Here is a 19066-nt window from a genome sequence, read left to right on the forward strand (position 1 = left end):
ATACATAAGTGGGTTGCAGTTTGGGCACTCAGTCTCTAAAAGGTTCGCCATCACTGGTATAGGGTTTCCTGCCTGAACAGGGGGTTGGACGAGATGACCTCCAAGGTCCCTTCCAACTTTACTATTATGATTATGATATTTACAAACATTGATTCAAAAGGGTAGTGTTTTTAAAGCTGTTTACTTTTTTTATTGAAAAGTTTTACAATACATTTTATTTTTAACAAAACAAAACCCCTCCCAACCCCCTCCCCTCTCCCCAACCCTCCCCAACACCTCCCTCCCTTCCCCCTCCCCGACTTCCCAGAGCTAAATACAGGGTATAAGAATACAAACAATCATAATCTACCTTATGCAAACAACAATAAACTATTAAGTCTATCACACTTTAACTCTTATAAAATAACTACAAGCAATATAAATATCACATCAATACTTATTTAAATGCTAGATGAAACTTTTTAGTCCCATATTTATTCTGAATATAATCAATCCATTTTTTCCACTCCACAATATATCTCTGTTGCGAATGGTCTTTCAAGTATGCTGAGATCTTTGCTATTTCCGCCAGGTTGGAAACTTTTAAAGTCCATTCTTCTATAGTCGGCAGTTCTTCCTTCTTCCAATATTGCCCTACTAAAAGTCTTGCTGCCGTAATTAAATTCAACATCAACTTAGTGTTCACAACAGTAGTATCAGTAGTAATGCCCAGTAAAAACAGTTTGCGGACAAAACTTTATCCTTTTCTTGAATATCTTTTGCATTTTGTTTACTATAAAGATCAATTCACATATTAGTTTGTATGCAATAATTTATTGACTACAAAATACAATTTAGTGTTTTTATGATGTTGTAGACAATAATTTCCAGACATCAATTGAGATTTTAAAATCGGTATGACAAGATTTATTACCAGGACAGATGAAATACAGTTCTTTAAATACACCCTGAATATAGAAATTCGTTTCCAGTCTCAAAAGAAAAATACTGAAGTCCTCTTGTTACCACAGGAAATAAAACTTAATTTTAATATTTTAAAAGTCTAGAAACCAAGAAACTGATTTCTAGTCCTGCCTTAGGCAAGAAAAACTAGCTGGGTGACTTTGAGCCAGGATCTCTCAGCACATTTTACCTCACAGATATATTCTATGTGCTAAAAACATGGAGATAGCTTATGTAAAACATCATTGTTATGCTTTGGGGTAAAGATGAGCTGACAGAGAAATATGAATTGTGAGGGAGTTGACTGCATTTCAAGAAGCAGGTAGGAAATGAAAAAATGTTCTCTCTAGTTATCTAGCAGTTATCTTTGGTGGCCCAGAGCACATTTATTCTGTACATGTGATTAACTGATTATGGACTATCAAGTCATTGTCAACTCTCAGGATGATCTGTTCCTAACTTGGTCTTTCAGGTCTTGCCTATACATAGGGTTTTAAAACTGGGTTTTAATTTTCTCAGGGTTCTATTTAATCTCTTTTAATTTGTTTTAACGTTTGTATTGACTGTTTTTTAAATGCCCTGTAAACCGCCCTGAGTCCTTCGGGAAAGGGCGGTATATAAATCTAAATAAAATAAAATAAAAAAAATATACCGTATGGCCAACAAGCTAGGATAGTTAAAAAACCTGACTGGAGAGAATAGTTGTCTATTGTCTACGGCAGGGGTAGGCAACCTCGGCTCTTTTATGACTCATGGACTTCAACTCCCAGAATTCCTGAGTCAGCATAGCTGACTCAGGAATTCTGGGAGTTGAAGTCCATGAGTCATAAAAGAGCCGAGGTTGCCTACCCCTGGTCTACGTAAACAATGAAAGTTTGGTGGTCCTTGGTGCTCCCTGAGCTTGGTTGTTCTTTTGCAACGGTTTCATTACCCAACTAGGTGACAGTCTGCAAGAAAACAACCAAGCTCAGAGAACACGAAGGAACCCCACACTTCAATCCCGAGCTACAACTATTGTCTTCTATTGCTTCAGTAAAAGTTATTTAAAAGCCCCCCAAAAATTTGGACAGCAGAATATTTGCTCTTTTTGCCTCCTACCAATCAGACTCATTTCGGGAGCGTCAGTGCGAAACGACTCCTTTTTTTCCAAGAGCGCCTCTTGCCTTACGGAAAACGCTCGGTCCAGATCGCGGCCTCTCCGACAAACAAAGCGGTAGTCCGGATCCGGAAGCTGCGCCCGGAGAGGGAGGTCCTGGGGTTGCTGCAGCCCCGACGGAGGTAGCGTGGCCGGCTGGTGCGTCCGGGGCGGAGCCGGTCGGGTCCCTCCCTTCGCTTTTCATCCGGCTGCGCCGCCTCTTTCGTGTCCGGCCAAGAAAACTAGGGAGAGGATGCGCGCTCGACGGCGGCGGCCCGAACAGGCGGGTATCCGAGAACCGCGGGGCGCTCGATTGTTCCGCTGATGCGCGCCAAAGGGCCTGGGGCCACGCCAGGCCCGGCTCGAAGCCACCACAAGTGAGGAGCGAGGAAGGAACAGGAGAACCGGAACCTCCCGGACCATGAGACTCCGCATCTACAAGCGCAAAGTGGTGGCGCTGCTGTTGGTCTTGGGCGCCGCCGCCTGCGCCTTAGTGCTTTGGGGAGGGACAAGCGAGGCCGGCGGCGGCGGCGGCGGCGATAGCAACAGCAGCAAACGGGAAGAACCCGCGTCTCCGCCGCCGCTCCTGGGAGATCGACCGTTGCCACCGGCGGTTACCACCAACAGCCTTCCAGTTAACGGGCGTCACTCCAATTCGTCTTGGATATCGCGGGAAGAAGCGCCGGGGCTGAATCGCACCCTGCACTACCGGTCTCTGGTCTACCGACTCAACTTCGACCAGCCGATTCGCAACGAGGCGCGTTGGCGGCCCGGCAGCGCCGGCCCCGGAGAGGTGGCCGTGGCGCTGGTAGTGCAGGTGCACGAGCGCACCGAGCACCTCCGGATCCTGTTGGACTCTCTGCGACGCGCGCCAGGCGTGGAGAAAGTGCTCCTCGTGCTTAGCCATGACGTGTGGTCCGCCGAGTTGAATGCGCTGGCTTCTTCCGTGGACTTCTGCGCGGTCCTGCAAATTTTCTTCCCGTTCAGCTTGCAGCTCTACCCGGGCGAATTCCCAGGCACGGACCCACGCGATTGTCCACGCGACGTGGGCCAAGCGGCAGCGCTGCGAATGAGCTGCCTCAACGCCCACTACCCCGATGCCTTTGGCCATTACCGTGAGTCTAGTTTCACCCAAACCAAACACCACTGGTGGTGGAAGCTTCACTTTGTGTGGGAGAGGGTGCGTGCTCTGCGGGAACACCCAGGCTTGGTGGTCTTCTTGGAGGAGGACCACTACCTAGCCCCTGACTTTTTCCATGTTTTGCAACGCCTCTGGGCCCTGAGACAGCGTGACTGCCCTGAGTGCCAGTTGCTGTCCTTGGGCACTTATGCCACTGTGCGAGGCAGCTTTGCTGGCCGGGCTGACAAGGTAGAATTGAAGACATGGAAGTCCACAGAGCACAACATGGGCATGGTGTTTGCTAGGGACACGTACCAGCAACTGATTGCCTGCACTGATGCCTTCTGCACCTATGATGATTACAACTGGGACTGGACTCTGCAGCACTTGACTGTAGGATGCCTTCCTCATTTCTGGAAGGTGCTGGTTCCAGAGATCCCTCGAATCTTCCACACTGGTGACTGTGGCATGCACCACAAAAAATCTTGCCAACCCTCTGTTCAGAGTGCCAAAATTGACTCACTCTTAAATAGCAATCAACAATACTTATTTCCTGAAACAATAACTATTAGCAAGCGGTACTCAATGACCCATTTGAGCCCCCATGTGAAAAATGGGGGTTGGGGTGATATTCGGGACCACGAACTCTGTAAAAGTTATCGAAGATTACAGTGAAAGAAGGAACGTTGAGTCTTTGTCTCTGTTGGACTGACTAGTCTTTTAAATACGCAAACATAAAATATTTGGAATTTGCTTCTAGTTTAACATGGAGAGCAATGATTACAGAAGATGTCATTTGGTAATTAATTTTGGACGCTGAAAAATTATGTGGAGCAATGCTCAAAATAAAAACTATAAATGTCTACTTGTTTACTGGAAATAACAGAGGTCTCTTTTTTTAACCACAGATCTAGTCCCTTTTATAAGGTATTCATTCCCAATATCTTCAAACTTGTTTTTAACAAAGATAAAAAAGACTGTAGATGCAGTTGTTTCTATAGAGGCCTTTTCAATCCTTTGCTGTCAATGTCCTTGAGTTTTCAAAAGTTAGCTTTTAGTTTATTTTGTAACTTACTCTTTCCCCCCCCCATCCTTACAGTATGATCTTCTGCTCACTCAGTATTCCATTTCCATAACTTTTTTACAGGCTTGCTTGAAATTTAATACCTTAATACTTGCAAAAAGCATTATCTTTATTTTCTGTGTGCTTATATGAGAAAAATTGAGATTGATATCTTTTAATGTAAAATTATGCAGCTTTTTTAATTATGCCAAAATAAAAAATCATGTTTTTGTAATACAAATTTCAGTGGTTTGTTAGGATCCATTTTATTTGAATTTAAATATCACAAACATTTTAATACAGTAATGTTAGCATAATGCAGTGCTAAAAGTAAGACATGTAACTGCTCTTTTTAAAAATATACTATTTACTTCATATTGAAACAGTTTAATTTTCAGATTTGGCAACCTAATATAATTATAGAGTATTGAGTATAGAATTTGAATGTTAGAAGAAAAATCAGAACTTTCTAAAATACCTCTATTTTTAGGCGTAATACCCTAAAAAAACATTGCTTGTGGAAACAGACACAACTTAAACTATATGCTCAGCTCTACAGTAGAATTTGTCTCAAATTTCTTCTAAGCAACCCACATAAAAGTTCATTATGCTAACAAACCTTCTAAAATACATCCTTTGTTTTTAATGAAAAAAATCCAAAATTTATTGCTTGTCCAAATTCCAGCAAAGGTACAGACAACAGAAATAATTGGGACAACTACCTTAGTCTTAAAAACATATTTTTGATAAATTATATTTTAAAAATGACATCCAGGTGTATATTAAACTAGGAGGAATTAACAAAAAAAACTACAAAACCTTGTTTTTTTGCTTTTCTGAAATATATATTTTAAGATTACAAAAGGATTTATTAGATTTTATAAAATCTCTTATAATTTCATTTGAATATGCAGACAGAACTTTTAAGTTAAATGGATGAAAGACTGCACAGTAATATAAATCATTCTTACTTAGAAGAGAGTTTTGTTAAAATTTCTGGTTTGTATTATCTGCAAAATGGAACAATCCAGTTAAAACTAAACACAGCTAGGAACCACGTAAATCACTGATGAAAGTTCATTTATTTCATGGAACCTTTAATCTTGACTTTGTAGTGTTTGCTTCATGCACTTGTGATGTCTCTTGCTAATTTCCAGCAAACTATCAACAGCACTAAAGGCCATTTTCCACCTAATGGATAATTCTGGGGCATAATTAAATGTTGGCTTAAGCAAGGAAATTTAATTAAGTTGACATTTAGAACAGTTCTGTTATTGCGTACTGTGTAGTTTTTGATGTTATGATAGCTTAACTGGATTTCAATAAGACAGTTTTAATGTGATCTGCATATTCAAAAGGATAACATAATTTCAAATATATATTATCTAAAAATATATTTTTATGGAGATACCTAGCTTACTGTTTGCATAAGTAAGTCTTCTGGTGATTATTTAATGACATTACTTGTAGATTTAACAAAAACTGGTTCAGCCTGGTAGGTGCAAGAATAGCATGCTCGCAAGCTGTGCAAATACACATTTGAAAGCAATTCTACCAGCAAAGGTCTTGTACGAAATGCATCTATTTTTTGGAGAATGTTTACTGCGTTATTATTTGTCAATTGGCTGAAAACTGGAGAAAACAAGGGGATGTTAAAAATAAAGAACTGGAAACCATCAGAATTAGGTTTTGCAGATGTGAATGGTCTGTGTAGTTATGTTCCTTTCAGACAATTGTCTCAGAAATTTTATGTCCAGTCTTCCTAATTAACCATGGCTCATGAAGGAGTTACATGTCTGCACAATAAACAAGTTTATAGTTTACTTATAAGCCAAGGTGTATGCAGATTCTACATTGTGTCATCTAATTCGGACCAGGATTTGCCTGAGAAATCCGTATTGCTTTAAGGAACTGCCTATTTATTTTTGAAATTCAGTAATAAATTACTGACATCCAAATCTTAGAACTAAATGAAGGCTTAGAACAAGCACTTTCTACTCCTTTTTTCTTCCATCATTTGAATTTCTATTTCTATATAATTTTGACTTTTTGTATACTTCACAAGTAAATGCAGAATTTGAGATAACTGAAGACTTGGTAAGAACCTTACAAAATTGATTTAATCCAGTTCATATAGCAAAGCATTTTCAAAGGTGACTGCACACTGTGTTCTGTGACAGCTTGTATACTCCACATTACCATCTTGCATATTAGTTTCCTCTAGTGCAGTGGGAGCTAACCTGTTTAACTCTTCTTTGTTCTGTGAGGACTCCTTATGTTCATTCACTTCCTCTCCCTTCTGAAGCTCAGTTTGCACTGAGGACGTGGCTCTTTCGCCTGTTGCAAAAGAAAGTCCTGACTCATGTAATTTATTTTTCTGCAACTTCCCCAGAATCCTCCCACTGGGATTACTAGGGTCAAACTCCATACAATAGCTTGATCCCTTGCCAACTTGCCCCATTGTCTGCATAGTTGCAAATGAACCTGGAACACTCTTGGTTTGTTCAGAGCAATTTTCTTCATCTGTTAAAAGTTTGCTGCCATGTTCTTGTTCACTGCCCTCTCTTTTTTCTCTTCCGCCAGGTTCAAGGCTACCATTCTTTATCTGTTGAGTAGAAGAGACAGAAAGCATTTCACTGTTTCAACCTAAGAAACAAGCTCACTAACCAAACAAGAACAACTTGCATTTTCTCCTTGCCTGGCCCTATCACAAGCATGTGCTCCTATCTTCTTCCTGTAAACATAGTTGGAGACTCTGTTTCTTAACCCTCCTAATCCTTTGTTAGATTAGGAGGATTAAGAAACTCTCCAAGTTTCCTAACCCTGACAGCAAAATATAATTACCAAGGCAATGGGGGCTTCCTTAGCAGCAATCCTGCATTACGGTATATCAGACAGGTGTTTAGTGTGTATTTAGCAAAAAGAATCATGATTAATGTATACAAAATGCCTTCTGCTTACTCAATGCCTCAGCACCATATGGACTTGGAGAAATGTTTGTTCCTGGAGAAATGTTATGATTCTAGATCAGGGGTGTCAAACTGCCAGCCCGCGGGCCGGACATGTCATCAGGAAACCGTACCCACCCCATTGCCGGCAGTGGAGAAAAAGCTCCAATACGTCGTGCAACGTCACTTGACGTCGCAAGTTTGACATGTCTGTCTAGATGAAGAAGTAGTTGATCTGCTTAGTCTTTCAGCTTCTGTAATATGCCAGTTGGTTCTACTTTGTTAATCATTTAAATATTAAATGGTCATATTGATAGCCTAGCTAGCTCTATGAGAAATTAGATATGCTTCAAATGCTTGTGAGGAGTATGACTGGGAAGGGAAAGATGAACAAATTTGCTTCTAAGTTCTCAAAGTCCAATTTGCCAAGATGTAAACTAATTACTCTCACCAACAATGTTCTTCAAGGCTACATTCAAATGCCTGTCAGTCAAATCAAGTTGAACTACTTGAAATATTTCAGCCTTTAGGTAAAGGTAAAGGTTTTCCTGTCCGGTCATGTCTAACTCTAGGGGGCAGTGCTCATCTCCATTGCTTGGCCAAGAGGGCCAAGACATTAATTACATCTTGTGGTCATGTGGTCAGTATGACTATATGCCAAGGTGCACAGAACACTGTTACCTTCTCACTCAAGTGGTATCTATCTACTCACATCTGCATGCTTTTGAACTGCTAGGTGGATAGGAGCTGGGACAAGTGATGGGAGCTCACCCCATTGATCCAGGCTGTCAGTTTCCCAGCTGACAAGCTTGGTGTCTTTAACCACGAACCACTGCACAACCCCAGCATTTCAGATTTAAGCTCCGTTCACACAAGTGGAGCGTCACGCATGAGTGCAAGCTCCATGCGAATGGAGGGCATGCGCATGCGACCGCACAAATGGAGCTGTGCATGCATGAACCTGCCACTCACACATATATACACACACACACACACACACATGCCGGGCCAGGCCACTAAGCTGGAAAAGTTGGGGACTGCTGATCTAAAACAATATGGCAACAACCATAATAATAATTAAGCAATGAGCCTCATTATCTGAATAGATAATTCCAGCCTAGTACAATAAGCTAGAACTTTTGATACAATGGATTTTGGCTGGCAAGATATAAAGGCAGCACAATTTGTAAATGATGAGAAAGTAAATACAACATAATAGTTGTGAAACAATAATATGTAATAGTAGAATCTGAAGCATTCGCAAAATAAAAGTAGAACTAGGATTTAAATGTAGTTGTTTGCTCTCCTTAAAGTTTTTTGCTTATTGCAGTGTAGACTATTCTACACTAGTCTCAGCCAAGGAGCAAAGTCCAAAATGCACTCTGGACTTTCCCAATCTGATTTAAGATAAAAACTAGCTAACATAAGGAAAATTTAAACAACCTGTAATATCTTCAGTATCATACAAAATTCAATGTATATTGGCAGGCCTAGAAGTCCAGCAAGAAAACAAAAATAGTGTAACTATTTTTAGATATCTTGATACTTAAGTAATTAATCATAATTTAGAAGGAACTCTAAAATAAATAATCAGTCGTAATAACCTTGCTTTCTTTTTATTAGCATTTTGAATTTTACTCTATAAATAAATCTCACATCAATATTCTATTATTATTCACCTTACGGTTTTCTTCAATATTTTCTTCAAAATATTGTCTATCTACATAATTTATACACATATCCTGTCACAAGCTAAAATCTATACAGTACATAGCATATGCATTTTTGTTTGGGGAGATGTAATTAATTTAATTTAGCAAAGAAAAGGGAAGATGATCAGTCATTTCTTATTAGGCCAATGCAACATTCTGGACTATGAATGGATAGGTACATAGCACCAATTGACTCTTCCATAAACCAAACTCACCTTTTTTAAGCGTGCACAACAACTGTGTAGGGCAGCCTCATAATGCCAAAAAAATATATAGACTTGCTTTAAGAAGTTGTTGATAGCCAATATGTGTTCTGAAACATCTTTTACCCATTTGAATCCAAGGTGCTGCTGCAACAACCCTAGGTGCTTTATCTCTGAACAATGCATACTGTACAGTATTCTACTTTCCAAATCACTGTTCTATCATACAAACAATAAGCCCTCAAGAACATTAATCAGGACTGGTGTGGGTAACCATAGTGATAGATCCTCTCGGGTTTAGAAACAGGTAACAGACATATGCTGAATAACCATTTACCTTTAATCTGATCTGGCTTTTGCCCTCAGAGACATCCAGTACTTCAATTAATGGCTTGTGTTCCTTCTCCGATGGACTGGAGCAGCAGATCCCTGGGTGACTGACAAACTTATCAACATTGTTTTCAGTGATAAACCATCTTTCCTAAAAGTAAAACAAACATGGAAGGATTTAAATTTCATTTCAAAGTAAAAACATTAGTTCTGAAGACACCACAAGTTTCTTTTATTCTTTTTCTTCAAGGAGACTTTCATGATGCAGGGAGCCTTTGAGGAAAAAAAAAGGACCCAATATCCCCCCCACCGCCCCTACAATTGCCATACATTCAGAAGCAGCTTCTTTAATCTGCTGCTCTCCAGATGTGAAGGACTACAACTCTTAACATGAACTTTGACACCAAATTGGGAACACATGCTCTGAAAGCATCCAATTGCACTGTTTTTGGAAAAAGGGAAGGAATGACAAATGGGAACAGCAAAGGGCAAGGATGGTGCAGTAGTCAAGGAGCTGAACTGTCACCAAGGAGCCAACCTTCACTCACAGAAGTTCACTGGGGACTTTGGGCAACACCCTCCCCCCTCAGCCCAGCCTAACTCACAAGATTTGAGAGGGGAATAGAAAGCAGGAGCAGAACGTAGGGTACTTTGAGCTCTTAAGCCATATACAGTAAATGAAATCAGATAATACAATAGCAATCTGAAGGAAAAAAAACTGTGGACATTATATACTAATGAATGGAACATGTACCAGAATATTATGCTGAAATTATGGCTATATGGCTTAAAAAAGTAACTTCCAAAAATTAAATAAGGTTGTCAGCTCTATAATGATATTTTTACAGCAGTTTCAGAAGCCATTTTTTGCCAAGAACGTCTTTGTCATATAGGCAAGATTTTGACCCACTTTCCAATGGAAAATGCTAAACAACAACATAAAAGTATAACACCAGTTTAGTTCTAGCTTCAATTCTCAAGAATATTTTTGTAGCCACCTTATAATATGAAAAAAATTCCATAAATTAGCATATAATATTGATTAAAAATAGTAAAAAGTATGGAAGTAGAATCTATTAAGTAACAGAAAGAAGCAGCATGGAATATGTGCATTTTTAAGGTTTTATTTTGTGGGAAGTCAGCCCCCAGAGAAGGAAATATTAAAAGGGCAGAAAAATATATTTCCTCAAAGGATCTTAAAGAGGCAGAAAAGCATGCCCAGTTTTTCTTAATAGCCCCAAGTCTCCCTCCCCCAAGCAGGAACCATGTTGTTTATCCCCAGCTTGGACTGAACCATGATGAAGACTTTTCTTTCAACAATGTTGTTCAAAAAAGAATGTTCTTATTTGTGTAGATTTTATAACTTTTGGAATATTGTTTTTTAATGCATTGGTTTATTTACTGTACATGCACCAGCAATAAATTATTACAAACACTTCAAGCAGAAATTGGTTCAAGCATATACAAAAGATTGTGGATGCTGGTAGCACAGTGCTGCAAAAAAAAAGTTCTAGACTGACTATGCAACCTTTGTCAGAAATGTATATAGTTGCTCTACTTTTCCCCATCATTACATCTTGATGCTAAAAATGCTGGCAATCCACGAATTAACACGGAATACTTTATTTATCTTCCCAAAAAATTCTTTGGGTTGAAACCCCAAAATAGGTGCCAGAGCATCCACCAATATCTCTTCCAGATTTTCCTGTGGCTTCTCCTTTAAACCTCTTATCCTCAGGGCAAACTCCATATCTCTATATTGCATCATCAACATTTCGTCATCAATTTTATTCATTTTTTCCTCAATTTCACCCATTTTAGCCTCCATCATCAAGTTATTTTGTTTCACTTCTTCCACACGTTCATCCAGATTCTCAATACAGCCTGAAAGCGCCTGAAATGCCAGCAAAATATCCTCCCGTATTTTCTTATTTTTCTCTTCAATAAGTTCTGCCACCTGCTCAAATATTTTTTCAGACTGAGTTTTTAAAGCATCTTTTAAAGCATACTGTAAATCTTTTAAAGTCAGTACCTGTGCAGCAACTTCAGAGGGTGACTTCGAAGACTGCATTCCAAACTGCTGAGCAGGCAATACCCCCGCACTTTTAAAAACATATCTAGACAATTTGGAAGCCATTTTTGCAACAAGTTAACTTTCGTTACTCACTTTCACTTTTCTAGTCCATTTGCTACTTTATAATTTGACTGTTAAATAACCAAGTCTTATAGATCACATTTATGCAGCTCCAAATTTTAATTAATTCTGTTAAGGTTTTAAAAATCCAGTTTACAAATTCCTCTTCAGTATCCAGGCAATCACTTGCACTTTAGAAAAAAACACTTTCGCTTCTTGTTACAAAAAAGTCACTCAGACGCCATCTTCCCTTTCTCTTAGAACGATCGTTGAAACATGAAGAAAGTTAAAATTCCGGAGTTAAAGCCTTGTACTTGCTGTTTATACGACTCCCGCATCAGCTCTGCCTGCTTCAATCATTCAGGATGACAACCACATCCGGCAGGGAATGGATTCAGCGTCTTGTTCTGCTTAAAGCAAAAGAGTCCTCCGATCTGGAGCATTCCCAGGCTTCGGGGGAGCTCTCACCCTTCAAGCCCCAAAACAAATGTTCTGGGGCTCTAGGGGAGCTCTACCCCTACCTGGAAGCTCCCCCTCCCCTCTTCGCCTGAGGAGAAGGGTTTTCAGGCCACGAAACAGCTGATTGTCGGCTGTTCCGTGGCTTAAACGGAGACGGAGGGCCAGCGGTCGGTTTCGACCATCCGCACCGCTGAAGCGCCACCCGGAAGTCGTGAATCACTACAGTTTTAAGTTGGTAACGTGGTTCTTAAGTAAATCTAGCTTCCCCATTGATTTTCCTTGTCAGAAGTTCGCAAAAGAGGATCACAGGACCCTGGGACACTGCAACCATCATAAATATGAGTCAATTGCCAAGGGTCTGAATTTTGATCACATAACCATGAGGATTCTGCAACAGTCATGTAAAAACGGTCATAAGTCTATTTTATGCACCTTTACTTGAAGCTCATTTGTAATCTCGAGGTAAAGGTAAAGGTTCCCCGGCACTTGCGTGCTAGTCATTTCCAACTTTAGGGGCCGGTGCTCATCTCTGTTTCAAAGCTGAAGAGCCAGCGCTTGTCCGAGGACGTCTCCGTGGTCATGTGGCCGGCATGACTAGATGCCAGAGGCGCACAGAACGCTGTTACCTTCCCACCGTAGTGGTCCCTATTTTTCTACTGGAATTTTTACGTGCTTTCGAACTGCTAGGTTGGCAGAAGCTGGGACGAGTAACAGGCGCTCACTCTGTTATGCGGCACTTGGGATTTGACACACCAAACTGCCAACCATCTGATTGACAAGCTCAACCCACATGTCGGCTTCTATAATATATAAATCCAAAGTTAAGATTGGAAAGGCCTATACAAAGAAAGAACAGAATTGATATAATACTAGCCAATAGTACTACACTGATTTTTTTTTCTAAATTATTAAATATTCCAAAAATGTAGCTAATATTGATGGGCATTTCTAAATTCAATCATTTTTTCTTATACATGGAAAGTTTTAATAGGCAGAAAAACAGGCATAGGCAACAAAGTTAATAGCAGTAGGAGCTGTATAGGTCAACTATAACTTCATATCTCAGAAAACAATTATTCAGCTCACATAAGCAATCAAATTTTGGGTGTTTCAACACTAGCAATGAAAGGTATGGACATATGAGCACAACTGAGCTACACGGCATGGGCCTATCTCAATCTCTATATGGCTCCACATGCTGAAAATCTTACCTGACTTCAGTGAACTAAAGACAATTATTTGTGATTTTATCTTCATTGTGGAATAGTCACATCAATGGCAATGTTTGTAATAAATTCATAGGTTCAGTAAACCATTAAAGTAATGACTTTGCAGCAGCCTCTGATAAAAACACCAGAGTTATTTGTGTAGCTCCATCATCACTGATCCGTACTGAAATAGAAAGTTATTTGTGTACCTCCCTGTCATCATTGATCCGTACCTAAAAAGATAATAAAATGGACAGATCTTTTTTATTCAGAAGGACACTTGACATTTGAAACCCCATTTAACAAATTAGTAACCTTTGAGTAGATGAAAAATTACATTGCCTCTCCAATGGACACAGCATTTACAGAAGGAGTTAGAGGCAAACTTTGTCATTATACAAAACTCTCTCAAAAATTAATACATTTTCCCAGCTAATGGGTACATTTTGAATGATGAGACAAAAGTTCAACAAGTCATGGATCTAATTACTATTACAAGAAAAAAAATATTTTCCACAGTGGTTGGCAAAATCTAGCATGTAGAAGGAATGGGAGAGAAATCAGGCCAGCGTTCAGTAATACCAGTATAAAAATAAGAATGATTGTCGGAAAAGGTAAATAGAAATCCTAACAACAAAGAATGCCAAATGTTGCAGAATAACAACTTGGCTATATTCTTACAAACCTATCTTTTTTGTGCCTTTTATAGAAATCTCTTTTAGAGTAATTATCCCTTCTGAAATTTTCAGTCCATGGGATCTCCTTATCATATATTGGTTGAAACTAGGAATGTTTCCCAAGTTTGATTGGTGAGCCAGTAACATCTGTTTGTATAGATTAGGCAACTGTCACCTATGTCAACATCTCTATGCAACTGTCAATGACTTTTATGTGATTTTGGAAGTCTCAACTAGTCTGCAAAGCTGCAGCTAGACTGATGGAAAAAATACAGGTAGTCCTCAACTAACAAAAATTCATTTAATGACCATTCAAAGTTACATTACTGAAAAAAGTGACTTAGAACCATTTTTCACACTTATGATCCTTGTAGCATCCCCATGGTCATGTGATCAAAATTCAGATACTTGGCAACTGACCCATATTTACGACGATGGCAGTGTCCTTGGGTCATATGATCCTTTAGCGACCACCTTTTGTGATCTTCTGACAAGCGAAGTCACTGAGGAAGCCAAATTCACTTAACAACCATGCTACTAATTTAAAAACTGCAATGATTCACTTAAAAACTATGGCAAGAAAGGTCATAAAAAGGGGCAAAATTCACTTAGCAACTGTCTCAATTATCAACAAAAATCTTGGGTTCAATTGTGGTTGTAAGTTGAGGACTACTTGTAGTTATCAGAAGTATATATTTCATTAATTGAAACAATTTCATTGGTGGCTGCTCCATTTTTTTAACTTAATATAAAGGGCTGATCAGTAACCTTGAAATCCTAAATTCTTGTAAACAACTGAACATGACTACAGTATTTTTTACATACTAGCTGTCCATGTACTTAGATCCCTTAGATCAGGGGTCCCCAACCTCCAGTCCACAGACCAGTACTGGTCCACGACCTGTGGGGGACTAGTCCACACAAGCGGCGGGTGAGCTTGCAAAACCTTCCCCTCCACCACCGCCGCCACTGACAGTTCACAGAGCCAGAAACGTTGGCAACCGCTGCCTTAGATGTTCTACTAACTGTATGACAATTGGCTGGAATTGCAATTGCTTTGCCTAGACTTTAAAATTCTCTTTCTACAGAGATACATCTCCTATTCTGTAGTGAATTTTCCAACAAAATGAAAAATCAAATTTCTTCTATATCTAGTTTCTATCTTCAAAATGAACAAAATCTCTTAATAGTTTTTATTTTGTGAGCACACGTCTATATATTATATAGATATTTTACAATAGATATTGCTGAACAAAAAGATTAAGCTTTGAATTGTTTCTGTCACTGGGCAGAAAAGTGTAATTCTTAATTTCCATATGGTATGAAACCAAGCATCTGTTTTACAAAAGCTGGATTTGATTTTATTTCTGCTCCATCCCACAGGCAATAGTGAAAAGGGAGAATGTTTGAGCCAGGTGCTTTACATAGGTATCTTCTGCTGGCAATGATTTAGCATTACATGAAAGGTGTCCCAAGACACAGAGCTTCTACAATCTAGAACTCCTTTAACAGTGATCTTGTGAGTGATTCAGTGTTCAGATTATTTGATAGAAAAAGCAGATAAGAGTTAAGAATGGGACAATATACCATAGAATATTACTCTAAAGAGAGGAATGTATTAAAACATTATTATTTTAACAAAATCTTGCCCCAAATGAAGATATTCTAGATTTCTAAAGTCCACATTGAAAGTCTATAGATTACATATCCAATGAATAATGCTGCAAAAGGGAGAAAATGAATAGGAAGGCCCTTATCACTTTCTAGGATTAAAAACTGAATTAACTACTGCCATCAAGTAATAAGCCTTATATCCAACTACAATATCAACACTGAGCAGTAAAAGAAAAACAGCAATGGGAAACCAATGTTTACCCAGGCAGTGGCATAACTGTCCCCCCTTCCAATAGTCCAGTATTCTGATACATCATTTCTAAAGAGTCCTATGACTTCCATTCACAGGACATCAAGCCACTACCAAAAATATCAGTAATGCACAGTAATTAAGCAATTATGTATTTACTGCATCAAGTAAAGCTACAACCTAAAAAATAGAGCTATGAAAACTTGCTTCTGAATATATTTGCTATGCTGACCTTCAAACTGTGATAACAAAATAGCAAACAACTGTAAATTTAAATCAATATCTAATTTATTACTTCAATTGCTGAAAGAATTAAATTACTGGGCAAATTAGATAAAATCTACTATCCTACATTCTGTACAGAAAGGATGAAATAAAATACATGGAGAATTTTGAACTATCATGCATATTTCCAAATTGTAAAGAACTTAAATACAGTAGACTACAGGAGGTAATATAAAAATCTAAAGTGTAATTTACCTGTAAATTATCATAATTTGAACCAAAATAGAATTTTGTCCAAATTCCAGTGGTTTCAGGAGATTTGATGAGGATAATGACAATATTATTAGGTGATACATTAACTTCACTTTCTGGAGAAGATAATTTATTTTCAGGAAGAAATTGCAAGAGGAAATTGTAGGAAACAGAGTCTTTGTTTGCAAAATTCACCCAATAGTAATTTGTGCCCACTTCCCCCTGGAAACTCAAGGGAACAATATCTGGAACCTGTAAGAGGATCACCAAAGACTTTTCATCTTGAGTACAATTAAAAGGAGGACATAGAGTGCTGGCAGAAGATATTGAAGGATCAGGACTGCAAGTAGACGTTATAAGAGTATCTACAGCAATTTCAAGCTTTTGTGAAGGCTGAACAGAAGAAACAGTGGTTCTCTTTCCAGGGTACAAAAAAGAATGTTCCACGTGGTTAGAAGTAGTGGGGTTTGCTGTATCTATTGACAAAGTTGTCTCCGCAGGATCCAAGCTATCAGAGGACCATATACACGGGATTGTGCTGTTATCTGGACATAATGGGAGTTCAACATTAGCGATGTTGGGACTTTTAGTAAGTTCCATGTCGGTACAGAGATGTTCCTGCTTTAAAGAAACAACAGGATCTGTAGGGAGCTCCCAAGCCTGGTCAGTATGCAGAGAGGGAGAAAGGGAATCTAAGCCGGTACCTTCAGGCTGTGCACCCAAGATCACGTTGTTACTGCTTCTGGTCAACCCCGGATCCCCTTCACTATTGTTCTCGTTGCACGTGGGAAGTGCAGCACTAAATTCAGAAGCACAAGAAACGATGGAATTCTCTTCTCCCGAACGCATCGACAACTCCAGATCGTTACGTGTAGTCCGTTCGTGAGCACCGAGCGGAACTGGGCCGTTCACGTCAGAAACTAAAGCGGTCTCCACAGCCTCATTTGTTGTAGCAACAGCCAAAGAGAGTGTCGGAGTTATTTCTACATCGGACACAAGAACGGGAAGCGCCTGCTCAGAATAGCTGGTCTTTTGACACACTTCCGCACCGTCCTTATCCGGGCTGATGCAGCTGCCTTCTTGCAGCTGCTGCTCGTTTTCTGCGGAGGCCTCGATTTGCTCTTGCGCAGCTTGAACGCTGAAAGTAAATCCCGCGTCAGGCTTCCGCAAAACCGGCAGCACGACCACCAGTTGTTTCTTGGCTTTGTTGAACGTGGCTCGTCCACGGCTCTCGTCCACGGCGTAGGGCAAAGGGAGGCGCAGACGGTAGGCAGCAGGGCTCTGCGAATCCAGCTGGAGTTCCTGGCCCCGGATCTCCAGCTGGGCCTGGGCAGCAGAGCTGAGCAACGGCAGTTCAATGGTCACCACCAGCTCGCGGGGGATCGGGCTAGGCGCGGAGTCCCGGCTGTTGCGATAATCCTGAAGGTCCACGTAGGAGCGGTGCTGGAGGGTCCATTGCGGAGTGGTGGCCGACGGGGCTGGCTTGGGCGCAGGGGGGCTCGGAGTTCCGTACTGCGGACTGGGCGGCGGATAGGTGTACGGCGAAGGGAAAGGCGGCAAGGGAGAGTCGTCTCCACCCTCTTCTGGAGGTGGCCGAGCTCCTGCGGCGAGCGGCGTCCGGAGCAGCGTGGCCTGCGGGACGCCCTTGTACTTGATGCGGCGGAGGGGGACGGCGTTGGTGCGGTCCAGTTGCGGGGAGAAGTTTTTCTCTACCGCCTCCAAGGCCGTGTCGTTCACCAGGCGGCGGAATTGGGCTAGGCGGGCGGCCAAGCGCAAGGTGTGCGGGTGGAAGACGACGTCGTAGACCAGGCGGCGAGGCCCACGCGGCTGGCTGCGGCTCAGTTCCTCGCGGCCCGGCGCTAAGGAGTGTGGCAGAAGCCAGTAGTAACCTCCAGGCTCCGGCCGAGGCTCCGGCCTCCCTATTAGCGGGTTGCTGCAGATGTTGATGTAACAGCGCCGGCTACCAGCCTGGCTCGTGCGCAGGACCCAGCCGGGCGTGGGGTGGAGGAAGCGGGCTTCGACGCCCCGCTGTCGCTCCATAGCTATCACTTCGGCCTCATAAATGGCCCTTTGTTCTGGATCGTTCAGTTCGGCCACGTACTCCGCGAAAAGAGTACGGAAGCCCTCGTCCTTGAAAGCGCTTGTCAGGCGCTCGGCTTCTTCTCCAGTCAGATTCAAATCCTCCAGGCCTAAATGGCCCGTCATGCCTGCAAAGGTGGCTTCGTTTCCTTTGCTCGGCCGATTCGACAGACAGTTCCCAAAAGGGAGGGGAGCAGGGAGCCGTCCTGGTCTCTGTAGAGATGAACTCAAACGATGTGGCGGTTATCGCTCGCTCGTGGTTTTTGTTGCCATGGAAACATTCCTAACAATATGGCGGCCCTGCTCTGTTGGCATAGCGGCCACAGTAAACGGAATGCCAGCCCATCCCCATTTGGGACGCAAAACAGACCAAGCGCTCTTGAGAGCGTGGACCTCTTTATGGCAAAGAGATCTTTGCCAGAAAATATAACGAACAGGATCAGAGCCACGTTGTGGTAGATACTTGACAGCATACTGGGAGCCTTCCAAACAACTGCCAAATTAAAAGAAAACTCAGCAGCAGGTGTAAACTTCCTGTCTCTATGAAGTCTAAGAAGTCATCTTAAGAGTCCAAACATCAAGTTTTGTTACCCCTGAGCATTTTTGGGATAGTGCAGCAGAGTAGACCCAGCCCTCAGTTCCCTTGTATGCCTAGAAGGCAAGAAATAAGCTGCTGGTATCAGGAACAACTACTGCATCTCCTCTTTCAAATACC

General features: G+C 41.1%; 2 protein-coding genes across 3 annotated transcripts; one reads left to right on the forward strand and one right to left on the reverse strand.

Moving 5' to 3' along the window:
- Positions 1–2251: 2251 nt before the first annotated feature.
- Positions 2252–4476, forward strand: MGAT2 (alpha-1,6-mannosyl-glycoprotein 2-beta-N-acetylglucosaminyltransferase). The gene has a single exon (XM_081317563.1). The coding sequence runs from the start codon at positions 2499–2501 to the stop codon at positions 3870–3872; it is 1374 nt and encodes a 457-aa protein (XP_081173689.1). The 5' UTR covers positions 2252–2498; the 3' UTR covers positions 3873–4476.
- A 1177-nt stretch (positions 4477–5653) lies between these two features.
- Positions 5654–18518, reverse strand: DNAAF2 (dynein axonemal assembly factor 2). Of its 2 annotated transcripts, XM_081317542.1 has the most exons (4): positions 16276–18518; positions 9461–9604; positions 6745–6865; positions 6371–6597 (listed from the first exon to the last, which is right to left on the reverse strand). In XM_081317542.1, exons 1-4 carry the CDS (start codon positions 18475–18477, stop codon positions 6380–6382), a joined length of 2685 nt encoding a protein of 894 aa, XP_081173668.1. In that variant the 5' UTR covers positions 18478–18518; the 3' UTR covers positions 6371–6379. The 2 variants fall into 2 exon arrangements, with proteins under 2 accessions (XP_081173667.1, XP_081173668.1); XM_081317541.1 differs by having other exon boundaries at positions 5654–6865.
- Between the last annotated feature and the right edge of the window lie 548 nt (positions 18519–19066).

Source organism: Vipera berus, assembly GCF_964194415.1.
Source record: "Vipera berus genome assembly, chromosome: 1".
NCBI classification, from domain to species: Eukaryota; Metazoa; Chordata; class Lepidosauria; order Squamata; family Viperidae; genus Vipera; species Vipera berus.